Below are 20,855 nucleotides of genomic sequence, written 5' to 3' on the forward strand. Positions count from 1 at the left end.
TTGCCCGCCACCACAAGAGGCTAGATCTGGCCGTGCCTCCACTCGATCTACTCTCGCTGGCGCTGGATCTGACATCCTACGCCTCCCTACTGCCATGGTGGAATTCAAAACGTGGATCTTCGGCCAGTGCCTATGGCTTTAGCGGTGGCCAGTCTGGGGTGGCGGCTGGCTCGCGCATGACCCTAGCCCCTACACTCGGTTGTGGCTGGGGTGACAGGGTTGGCAGTCCCACCCACGGACCCTGTGGCGGCCCGGGGTGGTAGGTGCTCGGTGGGGCTGTGTTGTCCATGCGGCTGGCCAGCGCTTGTGGTTGTCCACGTGCCCCAACTTGTGCGACTGGCTGTGGTGGGGTGGCGGTTGGCCTATCTGTTGTCACCGCCGGCTGAGGCTGGCTGGGGGCTGGCGGGGCCGTGTGCTCGGTAAGGACACGCTCGCCTGGCGCGCAGACTCGCCTGTGCGGCTGGGGTCCATGCATGTCCGCGCGCTCCTATACTTGGGGCTAGCTGCGGCTGGGTGGAGGCTGGCCTACCTGTTTGTAGCAGGCCGGCCGGGACGGTTGCAGGCGGCACCGGCTGGCTGCATCCGTGTAAATGGGTGCTAGGCGAAAGCCTTGCTATTTGGCCGATGATGGTGATGCCCTTTTGGCGCTGACCCCCTCCTTGGAGGCGTCTGTTGTTGCACCTTTCTCCCGGCACGGATCTTCGGAGTGAAAACCTGGTCCCTTTAGGACAGGTAGCGGCGGCGCTATCTGCGTTGCAGTCCTCGTTGGAGGCGTTGCCTCTGAAGTTCCTTGGCCTTGGCGCAGGGGCTGCCGCCGCCCCCCTCCTTGTTCTCATGGTCGTCGATGGTCCTGCCGTGTCATTCGGTTGGTGGTGGATTTATTTCTTTGGAGATATAGATAGATAACTAATTAAAAGTTTCTTGTTGAGTAAGTATGATGTAATTTTTTTGTAAAAAGACAACAACGAGTGAGTAGGAATACCGGGAGCGATGATGCGAAAAGCCCAAACTTAGAAGGGCACCCACCACCTTTTGTGGCAAAATAACCGAGAACTGAAAATCGAACTGAAATCACCGGAATCAAAACCAAAAAACCGAAATCGAAATATTCGGTTTCTATTTCGGTTCCTGCTTTCAACTAACCGAATTTCACTGGGTTAATCAGTTCTTGTCCTCGATTAACCGAAAAAACAAAATATCCAAAGAAACCATGAAAGAAATGCAGCCCAACTAGCCCATTACATAAACCCTAGTATATAATAAACACTCCACTCCACATCCCTAACCACCCGTCCAACCCCACCTCCTCCTAGCCGTTGCATCCTGCTCGGCCGCCACTAGCCCACGACATTGGGTCACCAGCTCGAAGCTATTTTCCTACGGCCTGGCCTCCTCGGCTCCCTCTCCTCCATTGATTCGCCTGCGGCCTTGCACGGCGGCGAGCAGAGCGATGCTCAATCCCGAGTAGGAAAGCGCGGCAGCGGTGGACTTGCAGTAGGTGCGCTCGATGATGGTGGCCTTCTCAGCGCGCGTGAGCAGCGACGGCGGTGGCTTACAATGTGCGGGGCGGCGACGGCCGTCTCCAACATCTAGCAATTGTGCTGCCGGCGAGGGCCAAGAAGGGACGGATCTTGAGCGTCATATTTTAACTGAAACCCAACCGAACTAATTGAGACTAAAATTTCAATTCCAAGTTCTCTAGCTAATCGATCGGTTCTTAGTTCTCTACTAACATAATTTCATTAAAAACCGAAGAACCGAACCCATCCGATCGGCGGTTAACCGAGCGCCCCTGCCTAGCTAAAAGCCCAAGCCGAGGAGAGGACACCCACCGGAAAATTTTGTCCTCCATTAGTTTGGGTTTTCTTTCAACCAACAGCTTCCGTGGTCCACAGAAAAAACCATCGCCATTTCCCCAACTCACCCTTGACCCCTCGAAAAACCACGAATTTCCTCCCCGGCTCCTCTTCCTCCCTACTCCCCAGTCAATCCCCGCCTCGTCTCGGCCAGGCCCTCGCGCGGCCGCCGTGGAAGGAGCCCCAGCGATGGGCTCCGGCGAGGAAGACACAGGAGGCGGAGGAGGGGCGGTGCGGGGCGCGGTGCTGAAGGCGCTCGTGGTCGTCGGCGGCGTCCTGCTGCTCCGCCGCCTGCGCCGCTCCACCACCCGTTGGGACCACGCACGAGCCGTCGCCGACGCGCTCTCCGGAGAAAAGGTGACCCCGCCACCCTCCCTGGAGAAGTGTTTGGTTCCCGGGGCATTCCGATGCGGCCGCACTGAGAATTCGTCAGAAAAATTCCGTCCTTTTTCTTGTGCCGCGAGGAGAAAAATCCCTATGCGGCGGCGTCTTTTTCTGAACGTAGATAGAGGAAAGAAATGCTTGTGTCTTAATGCGTTTCCTGATGTACAGTTCTCGAGGGAGCAGGCGAGGAAGGATCCTGACTTCTTCAATTTGAGGTCAGAATTTTATTCTAACAAAAGCACTGTATTCTTTTTTCTTTGTTCGGATACTAGTGTTTCCACTGCCCATTTGATTAGGCTTTTTGCCTTGGGTCTGGTCTGGTACTTTGGTGGTATCTATGAACTAATCGTAGGCTTGTTTTGGGAGGGTGGTATATGCACAAGCACATCAATTGAATATTCCCTGCAAACTTTCTGTGTTGATCACTGCAATTCACATTGTCGATAAGCATAAATGTTGCTGACCATGGTTTGTGATAATTTAGCTTTGGTGATTATGGGTCTGTTCTTTTACAAGTTGCTGGATATGTATAAAGCCCATCAATTTGAAAATGCAATACTTGTCACAATTGGTATGAACACTCGAACTGTTTTGATTTGATCTCTTCTTTGTTGGGTTTTGATGCTCTGGGATCATCTTGTACTAGTATCTATTGATATAATAGTCGATTGAGGACAGCCATTCTTTCTAAATGATTTACTTCTGTACTTTCTAGCTGTTGTTGTCTGTGTCAGCCGAAATTTATAATTAAAGCACCATACAGAATCGTCTAGCAAATATGCAGTGGGGGCTGCACAAACGATGGAACTTGATAAATCATTGATGGTTAACAAACCTTTTGCACTTTTGTTGGATGTGAAAATGCTATGTCGTCTTGTATTGTATTTCAAGTTTTCAACCTTGAGCAAATTGTTTATGAAACTATATATCCTTTAGGCCACGTTCGTTTCACCAGGAATGAGCCCTGGGAAGAAATCCTGGCCGGATTGTTACTTTAATTCATGTAAGCTTTCACTACCGGATTGATTCCTGGCCTCCTAAAGCCGTAACCGAACGAGCCCTTAAAAGGATTCATGTTTATTGTAGAATTCATAATTTTGATCCAGTGTTTTCAACCTTGGACAAGGTTCTTTTGGTCGATCCATGTATCAGTGACTGAATGGTTACACTGACCTGTTATGGTTTTCTTTAACTGTATCCTTGATTGCTCTTTCTAGTCTGCTGTTATCATTGACTCATTATGAATATTTTGCTTGGATGTAAGTAACTTGGTAGAACCGTAGAAGTGATAAGCATTAATTATGCAGAAGAATTGCTGTTTATCTGCACTTAAGATGCAAAAAATTGTTTACACACCCATAATCATGTACATTTGCTGTTCTTTTTTTAAATCCTTTTCAACTCACTTTTTCCATGCATGAGACAAGTATTTTTTAAGCATGTGCTGACGTGTTTGTAGTGACAAATGTCCTGCGTTGCAATTCAGCCTTCTTTTATTTTCAGAATGCTCACATGTCGTGCAACCGAGATGGTGGATGGTTCAAGGGTGCTTTACTTTGAGCAGGTATGATCATTATCTCTACCCATTCTTCTTTATTACAGTGCCCCTTTTTTGTATCTCAATTCCATGGTTTCCTTTCCAGGCATTTTGGAGATCTCCAGAAAAGCCTTTTAGACAAGTAAGTAACTCTAAACTGTATTAGTCACTCCAAAATATCTCCTTTTTGCCCTTACCAATTCATATGTAGGATATTATTTTCTATAAGTCCTGAGTTATATAATGTTACGCTAGTCAATATAGTCTAAATAAGATGATATTATATTATCTGACATTGCAGACACATAAGAATCTTCTGCTCAAATGCTTTATTTTACTCATACACTATTTTGATGAACTTCCAATACACCCATGTGACTATTTCCTGTTACTTTTAAATCCTTTCTTCCTGGTTAACCTAACCAGATTAAACATTTTTTTGCCATTTTGCATTATATATTCTTGCAATGTGTAATGCTTTTGTTTGGCCACTGTAATGATCTGATGATGCCATTAGTTTGTAGTACTGAGAATGTGGTTCCATTATTCTGCAAGAAAGGCTTCATATGCCTGCTGATAGGATAGTATTCAGATTAAATTTGGATTTCTATTCTTCTGTGTCCATTCTATATTTCCAATATCTTATGTGCTCTACGTATGTGCAAATAATGATACGTTGTGGTCCCTCCAGAGATTCTACATGGTAAAGCCTTGTCCGAAGGAGATGAAATGCGATGTTGAGGTGAGCTCAAATTTAACATAGTTCCTCTGAGATCTGCAATGTCGTGAAGTTGATGTACTGAACAAACTAATGCATCTTTACTAATATTTATCAGAATTTACTAGTAGTATTCAGTTCGTTCTCCTCTACTTTTGACTTTGTAAAAAAAAAGACTATTTGAGCAAATGGTATATCCTATTCCTATTTAACTATAAACTAGGAAAACTATGCATCTGGTTCCAAAACATGATGTTATTTAAGGCCATTCCCACAGTTGCAGTTCTCATGTTCAATACACAAGTGGTTAGGTATACTTAATGATTACTCAAAAAGCTTGGTGTGACGCAAAGCATAAAATGATCTATTTAGAGCACATAGTATTTTCTACAGTGCTTTTATTTGATTGTTCTGACAATTATTTTTTTTGTGGCATTAATAACATTTGAGTGAGTCTATTAATATCTAGAATCATTACCTTTTGTTTTCTGGTGTCTACAATGGCTGTGGCATTAAAATTTTGGTTGAAGTTGAAGTAATGCAACTTCTCATCCATGTTCCGGCTTTTAGGAAAACTGAAAGATATTAATATTTTAGAACAACTTTGCAGGCAAAGCTGACTAAATAACATTTTAATTTCTTTTTCAATGGACAGTTGAGTTCATATGCAATTGGGGATGCTGAAGAGTACAAGAATTTCTGTGACCGTCAAAAGGATCAGAGGCCACAGCCAGAAGAAGTAATTGCGGTATGTCATGTCCGAACACAATCTTACTTTTCAGAATGTTTGCTTGTGAAGTTTCCCCCTTCATTTACTCATGACTGTTGGTTACTAAACTCTTGAGGGACAGCTGCAAATGAAATGATGGAAATATTTTACAACAATTAGGTAAATCCAATCGGAAGGGCGGGCCTGGTGCAAGCGGTAGAGTCTTACCGCCTGTGATCGGAAGGTCCCGGGTTCGAGTCACGGTCTCCTCGCATTGTACAGGCGAGGGTAAGGCTTGCCACTGACACCCTTCCCTAGACCCCGCATAGAGCGGGAGCTCTCTGCACTGGGTACGCCCTTTAGGTAAATCCAATCAGCCTAATGATTATTCTTAGTCACCCTGTGCATATTAATGTGTGTAAAGGGAATTAGGGACCAGGTGGAGTTGCCAATGAATGAATGAATGAATCCACAGGAAATATAAATGCTTTTATTTGTATTATCAAGGGAGGGATCCCATCTGTCACCAGACCAAAGATGATGTAGGGTAGTTCAATGGGTTTTCAATATGATTGATAAGCCATGGATCACCATTTTTGCTTTTAATATTCATTTGCAGCCTTTGGTGTTTTGAATATGGACTTCAATGCTGTTGTGCTACTCCTGACCTAAATCCAGGCCATTATGTGCTTCACTTAGTGTAATACTAGGATGACTGATGAGGACCAGTTCCTGCATGGAAAAGAGCATGGTCTCCCATTTTTTATGCGACATAACCACATAGTTTTAATGCATTCTATAAGCTGTATTCACATCTACACTGTAACTCTATATGGAGTCATCTGTTGACTGATGATATAGCTTTGCATAGTACAATCCTAGCTCAAGCTTCATACAACTTGTGATGTTCGTTTTATTCACACAAGGTACTGTGTAATGTTACCCTAAGTATCTTATATATTGCTCTAGTATTTAGGTTTACCTTGGGTGTTCAGGATATCGCAGAGCATCTGACCACCATACACTTGTCATGGTGTGGCCGTGGAAAACGTTGCTTATATGAAGGATCTACCCCACCTGAAGGCTTTCCCAACAACTGGGTGAGCTAATTGCTCTCCTCTCAATTAGCAATTCAGCATATTCAGTTATCTTTCTGACTGAATAATTTGCAGACATCTTTTTAATTTAATACTACATCAGAGCTCACTAGTGGTAATCCTTGTCCACAATGTTTCGCTTGTTCCCATCTCAACATTGACATTTTATAGAATGGTGCATCATATTTTTCATTGGATTTGTCCATCCACAAAAACGGTGAAGTACATATCTGGGACAAAGGTTTTGACGATGAAGGGAACCAGGTGATTTGCATATATCTTCACTTGTTAGTGTTCCAGTTGTTCTGCCAAGATTGTGTGAAAGAGAATCTTGACAATGTGCTCACTTGCTCAGGTTTGGGGAACCAAGGTTGGCCCTTACGAGTTCAAGCCTGCCCCCAAATCCAAATATGACGACATGTTCTCGCCATTAAATTTCTCTGCCCCTTTGTCACTAGAGAAGAAGTTGGATAAAGCATATGTAATCAATGACCAGTAGAGCCTGAGCCCTAAATTTTGTTCATAGGAATGCAATAAGTGAATAGCATGTATGTATATATTGTACTGAGTTCAAATGCATTGTTTTTTTTACCATCCTGTGGATTTTGGTTGTCCATGGTTAGTATGGGGGATTTTTAACTTTTTGCCATCCTTATGGATGGCAATCCTTCGTTTGCTAGCTTTGTGTGCGTCTCTACATATTTGTCATCGCAAACAGTAACCCTCCTACGTTTTTGCCATTTTTGCTGAGGTGGCACGCCAGATAGGCACGTCAGCGTGGTAGGGAGCCTGGGAGCTCTAACTTGGCATGTGAAATGACAATGCTGCCCCTGCCTCCTGTCTCCAGCCGGCACAGCCCTGAGTCAAACCCAGTTTACTCCCCCTTTCCCACTCTTGGCAACGGCGGCTGTGGCGGACATGGCGGTGGCATCGAGTCTCCTTCCCCTTTCTTGGACACCGGACGACCATACTAGGTACTGCCTGCACTCCCCTAAACCCTATTTCCCCAGTTGCGTTCCCCAATCTAGGGTTTCGATTTCATTTGGTTTCGATTTGATTAGTGGTCCATTTGGTTGTAGTGACGTTGCGGTAGCCATTTGTTGTTGATCGTATACGTTAAGATGAAGTGGACTGACTGCCCTCCTTGGTAAGTTTGATGTGGTGTAGTGTTTGGTGTAGTTTTTGGGATCCCGTAGTGTTTTGGAGTTGAATGTCTCCGAACTCCACGTGTTTCTTTATTTGTTTATGATTGTTGTCAGGATTGATCCTAGCAATGCGTTTAGAATCCACGTTAGCGTTGCTAAGTACATAGCCAATGTTGATTATGGATCTGTCGAAATGGATGACCAAGAGCATGATGTTTGAATTGATCTTACTAGTCACTACTCTCTGTCTAAATTTGTGGATGAAATGGCTGGAAAGATCATTTGGGGTAGTGGGCAGCAGCTAGTTGCTTGGGGTCTGGACAAGGAGAGTGGGACAGAATGGAAGGTTACTACTGATGAGCAGTTCAGGGAGATGATAGAAGCTAGATGGGATAAGAAGGAAATGGATGTTAGCTGTGAAGTACTTGGCAAGGACAGGTATCATCCAGATAGAACAGAGATGCAACAGCGGGAAATGTGCCAAATGAGCATAGTGTTCATGCCACATCCGGTGTAACAGCAGTGCAAGGAAATGTTGAATGCATAGATGATGCATGTAGCAGTCTAGAGCATACAAAATTAGATGATGTTGTTATTGATTGGTCCGCTTTCACAATATTACATGAGGAAAGCTTAGATAGGGATGCTAATGTTTTAGTGGATGGGGAACAAATCTATGAAGCCATGGGCTTCAAAGCTACAGATGAGGGCATAGTAGGTTGTAAGGGACCGTGACGCCTAAGGAGGGGTGAATTAGGCAACTTAAAACTCTAACTCTAAACTATAGCTTCTTTTTCTACCTAGTCAAAATATATGCAAGAAAGTAATCTAAATGTGCAACTACGGTTTTGCTAGTGTGTTGCTATCTCTACTGTAAAAATGAGTTATGCAACCTAGGTTCCAAACCTATCAACTAGCCTATCACTAAGCTAGGAAAGTAAAGTACAAATCAAAATTACAATGTAAATGCGGAACCTAAAGAGTAAGGTAGAGATATGCAAACATCCATCGACGACTCTGGTATTTTTACTGAGATATCGATAAGCGTGTAAGCTTTCTCCTAGTTCTCATTGGAGCCCCTCGCAAGGGCCAAGCTCCTGGTCGGATGACTCCGTGGATAGCCCCGGGCTTTCCCCACGCGCAAGTGGGTCTCCGGTGTGTCTTCCGGCAAGCCTCTCCCGAACCGCTCCCCGTCATTTTCACTATCAAGCTTTCGGCCGAACCGCCGCGGGTCTTGTTTCCTTTGGTACACGGTGGAGGTCACACCACAAACACGATTGACGTGATCTCACAAGACTACAAGCTCCTCTGATATACAATAATGGTGCGCGCAATCACCGAGTGAAAAAAGGTGTGCAAACCTCACTAAACACTAGGCCTAAACCTAAAGCAAGCGCATAAGCGGTGGTCTAACTAACCTAAGCACTTCGCAAAGCACCTACGCTAATCATCGAATGTATCACTAAGCACTATGCAAGTGGAGATCACTAAAGTGGTATATCAACACCCTTGGTATGTTTCCTCAGCTCTCCACATATCAAATAACCGGTTGGGGGGTCTATTTATAAGCCCCACCGAGAAAGTAGCCGTTGGGGGTGAAACCTAGTTTTCTGCTACTGACCGGACGCTGCTGTCGTCCTGACCAGACACGTCCGGTCATCCCAACCCTTAGAGCGCACGCGTTGATCGGACTCTAGGCCGAGTCTGGTCTCACTCGATCAAACGTGTCCAGTCGCACTGGTGCCGCTCTGGAACCTCTCTAGACTCGATCGGACGCTGCACTTTGTGTGTTCGGTCGTCCACAGCCGCTGCGTCCGGTCACGCTGAATTATTGCCGCGACGATGAACAGTGAAGTCCATGCGTCTGGTAACTACCTCACTTAGCATTCGGTCGCTGCTGCTGACGCCTGCTGTTGCCGAGCAACTGATCGGACACGTCCGGTCACTCATAGGGCCATGTCCTGTCACCTCTGTGGAGCTCGTTTCTTCGCGATCTTACGTCTAGCTTGGTTCCCATCTTCGTGCTTGGACTTTGCTTGATATCTTGGATCTTCTCTTTTGCTTCTAGGGTCTTGCTTATGGTGTTGATCGTGGGATCATCATGTCGCCTTCGTCCAAGTCATGTCTTGCACCCTATTGAACTACAAAACAATTACTTGCAAATTCATTAGTCTAATTTGGTTGTGTTGGTCATCAAACACCAAAATTCAAAGTAAATGGGCCTAGGGTCTATTTTCCTTACAATCTCCCTGTTTTTGGTGATTGATGACAACACGACCAAAACAAGCAAATAATAAAATTTTTGGAATTTAAAAACTATTTACTTGCTAGGATGCAATGCAAAGGGTAAGGTTATATGATGCTAAAAGATACCACATGTAAACATCTTTGGAAACTTATCTTGCCCTTGCAAATATTCCCATGTGGCATTATGGATTTAAGCATCCCCTAACTCCATAATCCACTATCCTCTTTTTCTCGGACCATTACCACATGTAAATTGTTATGATCGGGCTTCCTTTTGGTCCTACAAATTCTCCCCCTTTGGAATCAAACACTGAAAAAGAAGACATTAGTAGCACAAGAGACGGTCAAACTTTGTGATCCTTTGTATGTGGACTGGAATAGGTCATAAAATTTAACTCTTACATTACATAGACTAAGCTCCCCCTAAATGTATGCATACATATGATGGAGAATGTAGTTTATGCATAATTGGCAAATTAATACTCAAGGGAGTTTAATCTATATAATGCATGGAGAAAGCATATAAATACCAAAGTGAAATCAACATGATGATATTGGTTTAGAAATACCACATGTGGAAACCAATTTGATTTATACCACTTGCAATAGGTGGTGGATATTTGAAGTATGATGCTTAACTCCGGGGACTCTATTTTCCTTGCAATGAGACTACTACACACATGATAAGCTTGAAAAGGTGTTAGTCTCAAAGCATCCAACTTGTAGAGTAACCTCCCCCTAAATTTGTGCACACAAGTATCGAATACTTGTAGGAGACATGCACATTGATTTTAGAATCAAAAGTACCACTTGAAAGATGACACCACATGAATGTGAGAATCATTTTCGAAGGTGATATTCAGGAGAAATTATCTACAATTTGGACTTTGGCACATATTAGATGAACAATTGTAAAACAAGCTATGTGATGTGCTCCTAAACAATTTAAACCATGTAGGTTTGCTCCAAGGGTTAAGAATGAAACCGAGCAAGCCTACCATAAGATATACCTAGTGTATGCAAGATAAAAGATTAAACATGCAAATGCAAACCTAGGCATGAAAAGGAACTAGATGCTCATTGAAATTGCAAGAAATTAAATCTAGTTACCTAACATGGGAAGGGGAATTTGGGTCCATAGTATTCACTAACCCACTTGGCAATTTCCTCGTCCATAATGATGCACCCCATGAAATGCACCCATACTTTGCCAAGTCTCTAAATTCTTCGAAGTCCATTGGACTTCTCACTTCCCTTTCGGGATCCAAACCTTCTTGGTGCTCTTCATATTGGAAATGATCTCCTTTGGCACCCAAATGCGTTTGGCCCCATTGTTGGCTTGCTTGTTCACCTTGATGGCCACCACCTTGTTATTTTTCTTCTTCAAGAGATAAGGTGTGGAGGCCTTTTTGTCCACCTTGTTGGTGTAGGTGTTGGAGAGCTTGTTTCCTTTTTGTTTTTCTCTTTCTTCTTAGCTCCTCCCCCATTCTTCACCTTGCACTCATAGGACTTATGGTCTTCCTTCTGGCATACATAGCAAACCACGGTTTGTCCTTCATCAAGCTTCTTCATCTCCTTGATGGTGTTATCTTGATGAAGTTGGGCTTGCTCTGTTTCGCCTTTTACTTGAGTCAAGTCCTTGGTAAGGCAAGCCACTTCTTACTTGAGTTGCTCATTCTCCATTATGACCTCTTGTGTGCATGTATCTACAATAACTTTCTTAACACAAACTTGGTTGCACAAGGGTGAGTCTAAACATAAATCATTACAAGAAGTAGAGGCATCCTTTTTAGGCATATCAAAAATTGAATTTTTCTTTTTAGATGCCCCGGTGGGGGTAGTATCGATGACTTCAAACTTAACAACTTTATTAGTTAGCTCATCACAATGTTTTCACATGATTTCTATTTTAGCAAGCAAACTTTTATAGGCATCTTGTGAGCTAGCTAACTTTTCTTTTAATTTTTATTTTTCTCTACAAGTTGCTTATCATTGATTATGCATGCATTTGTTGTTGCAATAGCCTCAAGTTGCTCAATTTTAGTAGATAGTTCAATATTGTGATTAGCAAATGTCTCATATTGTTCAAGCAAGGCTTTATATACTTCTTGTGAACTATCTAGTTTTTCTTGTAATATTTTTAATTTCTTTTGTTGACTAGTGCAACTTTTAGCATATTTAAGATTTTCTTGCACAAGTTGCTCAAAAGAAGGTAGCTCATCATCACTATCACTATTATTGTCACTATCACTAGGGATATACTTTTTGTTACCTCGTTGAAAGGGTCGAGATGGCGGACTAAAGAGGGGGTGAATAGTCCTTTCTAAAATTAATTACGTTGGCTAACCGAAACAAGTGCAGAATTATAACTATCGGTCTAGCTAAGACTACACCCCTCTATCTATGTTCTCTAGCACCTTTCAAAGATACTAATCATGCAACAAAGGTGCCGGGCTAGCTAAAGCTCACCTAACCAATTCTAGGAGCAAGGTCACACAAACCTATGCCACTAATACTTTAAGCAACAAGGGAGCTCCTACCCATGCTAGTAAGCAAAAGCACAAAGCCACCTAATGCTCACTAGCAATACTCAATAACAAGGCAACCAATGCCAAATTAGAGAGCGCAATTACTTAGCTACACAAACTAAGCAATATGACTAACAAGATTACACAAACCAAATTAGCCACGCAAGAGAGCTACTTCTATGCTACAAAAGCAAGAAGGTAACTAGCAAGCTACACAAGCTAACTAATTACAAAAGCAAGAACACAAGCTCAATGTATATGAAAGTAATTGCAAGCTTGTATAACGGGGATGCAAACCAACGGGAAGAACAAGGTTGACACGATGATTTTTCTCCCGAGGTTCACATGTTTGCCAACACGCTAATCCTCATTGTGTCGACCGCTCACTTGATGGTTCGACGGCTAATTGGCATCACCCGCCAAGCCCGCACATCGGGCGCTGCAAGAACCTACCCCGGAAGTGAGGGTAGCTCAATGACACGCTTTACTAAAGTTGCTCTTCGCGGCTCCCGCGGGGCGAGCACAATGCCCCTCACAAAGCACTTCTCTGGAGCGTCGCACAAGCTTCTTGCGGGCTTCGACGGAGACCACCACCAAGTCGTCTAGGAGGTGGCAACCTCCAAGAGTAACAAGCACCACCGGCTTGCAACTCGATCACCTAGTGTCACTCGATGCAACCTCATGATGCAATCGCACTAGAATCGCTCACTCACACAATCGAATGATCACTATCAAGTATGTGTGAGATGGAGGGCTCCCAAGCACTACTACATAAGCCACCAAGGCTCTAGTGTGCTTGCCTCTTCTTAGCTCTCGGCCAAAGGCCGACCACGGCATCTATTTATAACCCCACGAACAAATAGAGCTGTTACCCCTTCATTGGGCGTTTTTCGGGTCAACCGGACGTAGCACCGGACGCTGCACCGGACGCACCAATTGTGAATACCGGACGTGTCCGGTCGCTATACCTGACGTGTCCGGTAGCTGCTAGACCGCCACGTGCCCAACCGTTGCCTCCAACGGCTCTCTGACAAGACGACCGGACGCTCAGCACGAAACGATCGAACACACAACCACTGTGTCCGATCGAGTCCAGTAAGCCTCCAGGGCCGACCGGACGCGTCTGTTAGAAACTGACTGGATGATAAGCCTCAGCGTCCGGTCGAGTACAGTAAGCACCCACGGACGACCGGACGCATCCGGTCACACTGGACCGGACGCTGCCAGCGTCCGATCAACAGATCTACCGAACACCGTCTTTGCTGATTCACACCGGACGCGTCCGGTCGCACTTTGCAGTCTAGTCCTGAGCCACATACCGGACATGTCCGATCTCCATACCGGACACGTCCGGTCACTCTGTGACCAGCGCGACTAACTCATTTTCAACTCTATCTTCTTCACCCTTGCTCAAATGTGTCAACCACCAAGTGTATCACCTTATGCACATGTGTTAGCATATTTTCACAAACATTTTCAAGGGTGTTAGCCACTCAACTTTCCACGCCACTCGATCCTAGCGACGATGCAAAGTTAGATCACTCGAGTGGCACTAGATGACCGATATGCAAATAAGTTTGCCCCTCTTGATAGTACGGCCATCTATCCTAAACCCAGTCATAAACTTCTCTACACATCTATGACCGGTGAAATGAAATGCCCTAGGATATACCTTTGCCTTGCGCATTCCATTCCATCTCCTCCAATGTCGATGCAACACATGCACCAACACGATCAACAATGATATGATCCACTTCATATCATCACGTGATCATATTGGTTCATCAATCTTGACATCACTTGCTTTTCACCGTTGTTTTCGTCCATCGGCGCCAAGTCTTGCTCAAGCTTCACTGCCACGCGGTCCATCACTCCAAAGCCTCCGACTTGCTCTTCACGCTTGCAACCGGTCCATCAAGCCAAGTCTTGTCTTGATCTTCTCCACCTTTGATCATATGACTCAATGTCATGTCTCATATGCAATGAGCTCCTTCATCTTCACATGTGTGAGCTTTGCAACATCTCAAAGCCATTTTCACCTTCATGGCATATGTTGCTCACACACATATATCTGTGGACTAATCACCTATGTATCTCACATAAACACAATTAGTCCACCTAGGTTGTCACTCAATTACCAAAACCACACAAGGATCTTTCACTCGTGCCATAAGGCACACTCGTGAAGTGCTTGATGATGAGTGCTTATACCCTCACCTCTTGTGATGGTCTTCTTCTTCACTTGAAGAATCATCCCATGACCTTATTGATGTGAGGGCTTTGTCCTTGCACGCATTCTTTTTTGTCTTGGGTGTGGGCTTTGGTCAAACTTCCACAAAGTGCTCCAACTCACCGCATCCATAGCATCATTTTTCCTTTGCTCATTTCTTTGATTGGTGAAAATGAAATCTTGAATTTGGATGGGCACACCCTTGACATTGAGCCTTTGGATCATCCTCTCCACCTTGTTGATAAGTTTGATTGATTCTTCATCAAGGTCGGAGGTGGAGGAGGAAGATTGATCATCATCACTTGATTCTTCATCATCATCATCCTCATCTTCTTCTTCACTTGAGGAGCTTGAGCTTGAGCTTGTCTCAACTTGCTTGCCCTTCATCTTCTTTTTCTCACTACATGCGAGAGCTTTGCCTTTGCTTGATGACGAGGCTTCTTCTTGACCCATCTTCTGTGACATTTCAAATACCACTATCTTGCCAATGACTATGGCCGGGGTCATGGTGCTCAAGTCCTCCATGTTGTGAAGGATGGCGATGATGCTTGCATATTTCTTTTGTGGTAGCATGGAGATGATCTTCCTCACGATGTCCGCATCATCTAGCTTCGTTAATCCTATTGAATGGAGCTCATTGATAATTAGATTCAAATGAGAATACATATCACGAACAAGCTCATCATCATTCATTTTAAAGGAATCATAATTTTATTTAGCTAGACAATATTTTTGCTCATGAACATTAGTTGTGCCGTCATGGAGCTCTTAGAGTTTTAACCAAATTTCATGTGCCGTATTTAAAGTGAACACTTGGTTAAACACATCCATGCTAAAAGATTCAAACAAGCAATTTTTAGCTCTAGCATTGAAATGAATTTCTTTTTCTTCACTCTTTGTGGGTTTATCGGGACTCTTAATGAGTTTCATCCCGTCATGAGTGCCTCTCCAAACACCCAAATCTACTGTCTCAAGGTGACAAGCCATTCTAGCTTTATAGTGGGGGAAGTTAGTGCCGTCAAAGTGCAGAGGCCTAGAGGTATCCATCCCAACCACTCTAAATAGCGTCGGCTCAACGACGGTGAAGCCAAAGGTCCAAATTGAGCCAACCTACCTCTGATACCACTTGTAAGGGACCATGACGCTTAAGAGGGGGGTGAATTAGGCACTTAAAACTCTAACTCTAAACTAGGGCCTCTTTTTCTACCTAGTTAAAACCTATGCAAGAAAGTAATCTAAATGTGCAACTATGGTTTTGCTAGTGTGTTGCTCTCTCTATCGTAAAAAGGAGTTATGCAACCTAGGTTCTAAACCTATCAACTAGTCTATCACTAAGCTAGGAAAGTAAAGCACAAACCAAGATTGCAATGTAAATGCGGAAGCTAAAGAGTAAGGTAGAGATATGCAAACTCTCGTAGACGACTCCTATATTTTTACCGAGGTATCAAGAAGCGCGTAAGCTTCCCCCTATTCCTTGTTGGAGGCCCTCGTAAGGAATCCCTCGCAAGGGTCAAGTTTCCGGTCGGGTAACTCCGTGGATAGCTTCGGGCCTTCCCCACGCGCAAGTGGGTCTCCGGTGTGCCTTCCAGCAAGCCTCTCCCGGATCGCTCCCCGCCGTCTTCACTATCAAGCTTTTGGCCGAACCGACGCGGACCTTATTCCCTTCGGTACACGGTGGCAGACACACCATAAACGTTGTTGGTGTGGTCTCGCAAGACTAGAAGCCCCTCCGATGTACAACAATGGTGCGCGCAAGCACCGAGTGGTAAGAGGTGTGCAAACCTCACTAAACACTAGGCCTAAACCTAGAGTAAGCGCATAAGCAGTGGTCTAACTAACTTAAGCACTTTGCAAACCTACGCTAATCACCGAATGTATCACTAAGCACTATACAAGTGGAGATCACTAAAGTGGTGTATCAACACCCTTGGTATGTTTTCTCAGCTCTCCATATCTCAAATGGCCGGTTGGGGGGTCTATTTATAAGCGCCACCGATAAAGTAGCTGTTGGGGACAGAAAATAGCTTTTTGCTACTGACCGAACGCTGCTATTGTCCTGACCAGACGTGTCCAGTCATCCTGACCGTTAGAGCGCGCGCGTTGATCGGACTCTAGGCTGAGTCCGGTCTCACTCGATCGGACACGTCTAGTCACGTTGGCGTCGCTCTGAAACCTCTCTGGACTCGATCAGACGCAGCACTTTGTGCGTCCGGTCATCCACAACCGCTGCATCCGGTCACGCTGAATTATTGCTGCGACGATGAACAGTGAAGTCCGTTCGCCCGATCACTACCTTGATCAGCATTCGGTCGTGGCTGCTGATGCCTGCTGTTGCCGAGCAACTGATCAGACACGTCCGGTCACCTCTATGGAGCTCGTTTCTTCGTAATCTTGCATCCAGCTTGGTTCCCATCTTCGTGCTTGGACTTTGCTTGATATCTTGGGTCTTCTCTTGTGTTTCTAGGGTCTTGCTTATGGTGTTGATCGTGTAATCATCATGTCACCTTCGTCCAAGTGATGTCTTGCACCCTATTGAACTACAAAACAATTACTTGTAAATTTATTAGTCCAATTTGGTTGTGTTGGTCATCAAACACCAAAATCCAAAGTAAATGGGCCTAGGGACCATTTTACTTATACAGGTGTTGATGGTCCACTAGAGATTCTAGTGCCACAGATTCCTCCTGAGGTGGAAGAAGAAATGGAAGCAGTAGCTATCCCTGTTGATGACAATGAAGCAACTGAGCCCTTGTTTTTCTATGATAGAGACAATCCTGACATCTCTGTAGGCACACTGTATCCATCAATGCCTGAATTCAGTTTGGCAGTTAAGCAACATACTATAGTCAAAGAGTTTGAGTTGGGCACTGAGAAATCTAATCCTGATAGGTTTAGAGGATTTTGCAAATTAAAAGGATGCAAGTGGATTATTAGAGCTAGAACTCAGAGAGATAACAGTGTCAGGGTACATATTACTAACTATTTTTTGTTCTAGAACATGTCACTGTTTTTTATCTAGTTAACCTACTGTTCTGTGGTTTGTATGAAACTTAGTTCATAAATATAGTCTAATGTTGGCTTGCTTGTTTGTTTGTTTGCAGATACAAATAAACTCTAATGTGCATACTTGTGCCTCAAGAAGGAGAGTTTTGAATAGGATGGCATCCTAGGCATGGATTGCATAGAGAGGAGTGCCTCTACTTAAAGACAAGCCTTAGATGGGGGCAAAGGAGCTCAAAGAAGAACTTGAGAAGAAATACAAGATCAACATAAATTACCAGACTTGCTGGTATGGTAGGAAGAGGGCTGCAGATAAATTTTTTGGTAAGTGGGACGATTCATTTGATTGGTTATTCAGATTCAAAGCAGAGATAGAGCTTAGGTGCCCAGGTAATGTTGTTGAGATAGACACCATGAAAGTAGGCAAGAAGGTTCATTTCAGTAGATTTTTCTGTGCATTCAAAGGTAGTATAGATGACTTCCTAGAGGAATGCAAGCCATACATTAGTATAGATTCCACTACTCTCAATGGGCAGTGGAATGGACACATGCATGCAGCCAATGCTATAGATGAGCACAATTGGATGTTCCCAATAACATTTGGTTTCTTTGATTCTGAGACCAAAGAGAACTGGATTTGGTTCATGGGGCTTTTCTTTTGTATGTATTTTAGAGACAGGAACTCCTATGACCAATTATGTATGGCTGTTATGGACATGTTATGTATGGGATGGATTAGTTATGTATGGCTGTCATTGCTAGTATGGACCTATCATGTGTCAGTATGGATCTGTAATTTATGGCTGTCATTGCCAGTATGGACATGTTATGTATGGCAATTGCTGAACCTGATAATGGATTAGCTTGGTATGCAAATTTATGTCAATTTCATCATCTTGTTGGCTGTCATGGAATTTTTGGCTGTTGTCATGACAAAAGAACCATTTGATGCAACATACAATAGGCAACACAATAAGATAGCATTTCCATTGCATTAACATGTTCAGCATACATTTTCCTGCTACTGAGAACAACCATTCACTTGAACACATACATTATGGCAACAATGCATACAACAAATAACACTAAAATCAACATCTTAAGCAAAGAAATCAGGGCATCCATCTTGACTTCCATGTTCTTCCTAGCACACTTTGATTGTGCTTCTTCTTCACCAAATCCCCAAGCTTCTTCTACTTCTTCTGCACCCAGGCCAGCTTCAAGATCAATGACAACAAACTTCAACTCCACCAGCTTCTTCAAGTACGCTTTCTGGAATTCATAGAACCTACATCTACCAGGCATCTGCAAAATGCCCAACAGTTAGGGTTCTTCAACCAAAACCAAAACCAAAACCAAAACTAAGAAAAATTTAAAATGGATCAAGGAAAACCCTTACCCCAGGCACATTTCTGGGACACTTGAAGAACACGCGCCCCTGGTTGCCGTTCTCCGCTGTCCTCACTATCAACTCGATTACCCTCTCTCTCTTGCATGTGGGACACACGATCAGCGAGAGCCCGATCTTCTTTTCGGTGTCTTCCTCCTCGATAGCCCACGACGCCATGCTCCTTGATGAAGAGGGCTCCGTCCTCCGAGCCATGGGGTGCATGGGGGACGAGGATCAGCCGTCGCCGTCGCCGAGGAAGAGAATGGGTGAGAGGGGGAAGAATGGAAGGAGCTGCTCCAGTGGGGAAGAAGGGGGAGTGGACTGGGTTTGACTTGGGGCTGGGCTGGCTGGAGACAGAAGAAGGAGGCGAGGGCAGCGTGGTCATTTCGCGTGCCAAGTTAGGGCTCCTAGGCTCCCTGCCACGCTGGCGTGCCACCTCAGCAAAAATAGTAAAAACGTAGGAGGGTTACTGTTTACGATGACAAATGTGTAGGGCGCGCACAAAGCTGGCAAATGAAGGAGTGCCATCCGTAAGGATGACAAAAAGTTAAAAATCCCGTAGTATGGTGGCTTGGTGGGGCATGATACCTAGTCTGAACCAATTTAAGTTAGTGTGCAAGATGATCCAGTCGCATTGTATCCTATGGTGTATTATGCCATGTCAGAAAAGATTTGTTCTAAGCAAATTACATCAGATGGTATATAGTGTACTATGACACTGGCATTAAGATTCCTGATGTAGGTGGAATTATTTGGAACCCTGGAGCGGTCATTGAACCTTTGAATTGAAAATGAGTCAATTTTCTATCTAATCCATTTTAACACACGTGGAACGAGGTGAACATGAGTATATCCATATAATGTCTAATAATGCCCGGTACTTGGTAAACAATCGCAGCATACAAATGATTATTTCTCCTGCTCAAGTTTATAGTGCTGTTTGGTCGGGAACTGGTGATGCAAATGAAAATGGTAATAGGTCGTGGTGTGATCAGTGGTGGGATCACTATTTACTGGCTTTGGGTAACTGTATAAATGTCATTTACAGGTGTTTGTTGGCAGCTTAAGGGTCGAAATAAATATACCCTGTTCGCTTGGCTGATAAGCCATGGCTGAAACTACTGTAGACTGATTTGTTGTAAGAGAAAAATATTATTCGTTGGCTGAAAAAATACGATTTATAAGCCAAGCGAACAAGGCGTAACTCATCACGTCTGAGCAAGCCTAATAAATTTGTCTAATAGCTGATGTGTAGACTAATTCTATAGGCAATCGTGCAGTAACCAAGGTTCTTCACAAGTTTTGGAAATATTTTTAAATTATGTGGGACCTGCCACTGTCCATTTTCAGCTTGTTCGTTTGATCATAAATGATCATGGATTATAAATTAGAACACTATTTTTTCTCATATTAAAACCCATCAATAATAATAATCCACGATTGTTTTAGCCAAAACGAACATACTGTCTCCTCCGTCCCCTTCTCTCTCTCCCTATGTTCTCGCATCCGCAAGCCCAAAAAAACCAACCATGTAGCCTACCTTTGATTCCGGCCCCATGCACGCCAACCTTGGATGTCGCGACCAGCCGGTTGACACATCGACGAGCACGTTCTCTCTCCTATTTCTCCTTTTCCCATCTAAGATTTTTACTAAGTTATCTTAATTATTAGGTCCTATTTATTTTCTATTTTTTACCAAAACTTTAGCACTTTTAGTCCATTTTTTAATAAAATGGATCTAAACAACAATGGATAAAAAAAACAAAACCTGAGCCGCTAAACTTTTACCATTTGCTACCCAACAGACCCAAAATGAGCAAAAACAGCTTGGGGCGTGAGCTGTAGACTGAACTTGTTTGATACATTATTAAACATTTGCCATATATCTAAACACCTAGATGTAAAGTTTGAATGACAAAAGTTTTACAGCAAAAGATCAGAGGCAAAAGTTTTGTCATTCCAAAAGCATCTAAACACTCTCTTTGATAAGTTGACTTAATTGGTTTTATTATAC

General features: G+C 43.8%; 1 protein-coding gene across 9 annotated transcripts; it reads left to right on the plus strand.

The window, feature by feature from the left end:
* The first annotated feature begins 1,856 nt into the window (after positions 1 to 1,856).
* Positions 1,857 to 18,270, plus strand: LOC136530965 (chromophore lyase CRL, chloroplastic-like). 9 transcript variants are annotated; one of them, XR_010777927.1, is made up of 9 exons: positions 1,859 to 2,213; positions 2,409 to 2,455; positions 3,744 to 3,804; positions 3,884 to 3,919; positions 4,469 to 4,519; positions 5,151 to 5,243; positions 6,174 to 6,304; positions 6,377 to 6,565; positions 6,657 to 6,712. XR_010777927.1 is itself a non-coding variant. In XM_066523667.1 (9 exons), exons 1-9 carry the CDS (start codon positions 2,046 to 2,048, stop codon positions 6,798 to 6,800), a joined length of 798 nt encoding a protein of 265 aa, XP_066379764.1. In that variant the 5' UTR covers positions 1,862 to 2,045; the 3' UTR covers positions 6,801 to 6,890. The 9 variants fall into 9 exon arrangements, 3 of the variants coding, with proteins under 3 accessions (XP_066379765.1, XP_066379766.1, XP_066379764.1); XR_010777922.1 differs by having other exon boundaries at positions 1,860 to 2,213; positions 6,200 to 6,304; XM_066523667.1 differs by having other exon boundaries at positions 1,862 to 2,213; positions 6,200 to 6,304; positions 6,473 to 6,565; positions 6,657 to 6,890.
* Positions 18,271 to 20,855: the final 2,585 nt, after the last annotated feature.

Source organism: Miscanthus floridulus, unplaced genomic scaffold, assembly GCF_019320115.1.
Source record: "Miscanthus floridulus cultivar M001 unplaced genomic scaffold, ASM1932011v1 fs_240_2_3, whole genome shotgun sequence".
Taxonomy (NCBI): domain Eukaryota; kingdom Viridiplantae; phylum Streptophyta; class Magnoliopsida; order Poales; family Poaceae; genus Miscanthus; species Miscanthus floridulus.

Coding starts and splice junctions, on each gene's coding strand:
- LOC136530965 (XM_066523667.1), top strand. CDS start 2,046: ATGGGCTCCGGCGAGGAAGACACAGGAGGCGGAGGAGGGGCGGTGCGG. Junction 2,214..2,408: donor ACGCGCTCTCCGGAGAAAAG/GTGACCCCGCCA, acceptor CCTGATGTACAG/TTCTCGAGGGAGCAGGCGAG. Junction 5,244..6,199: donor AGCCAGAAGAAGTAATTGCG/GTATGTCATGTC, acceptor TTGGGTGTTCAG/GATATCGCAGAGCATCTGAC.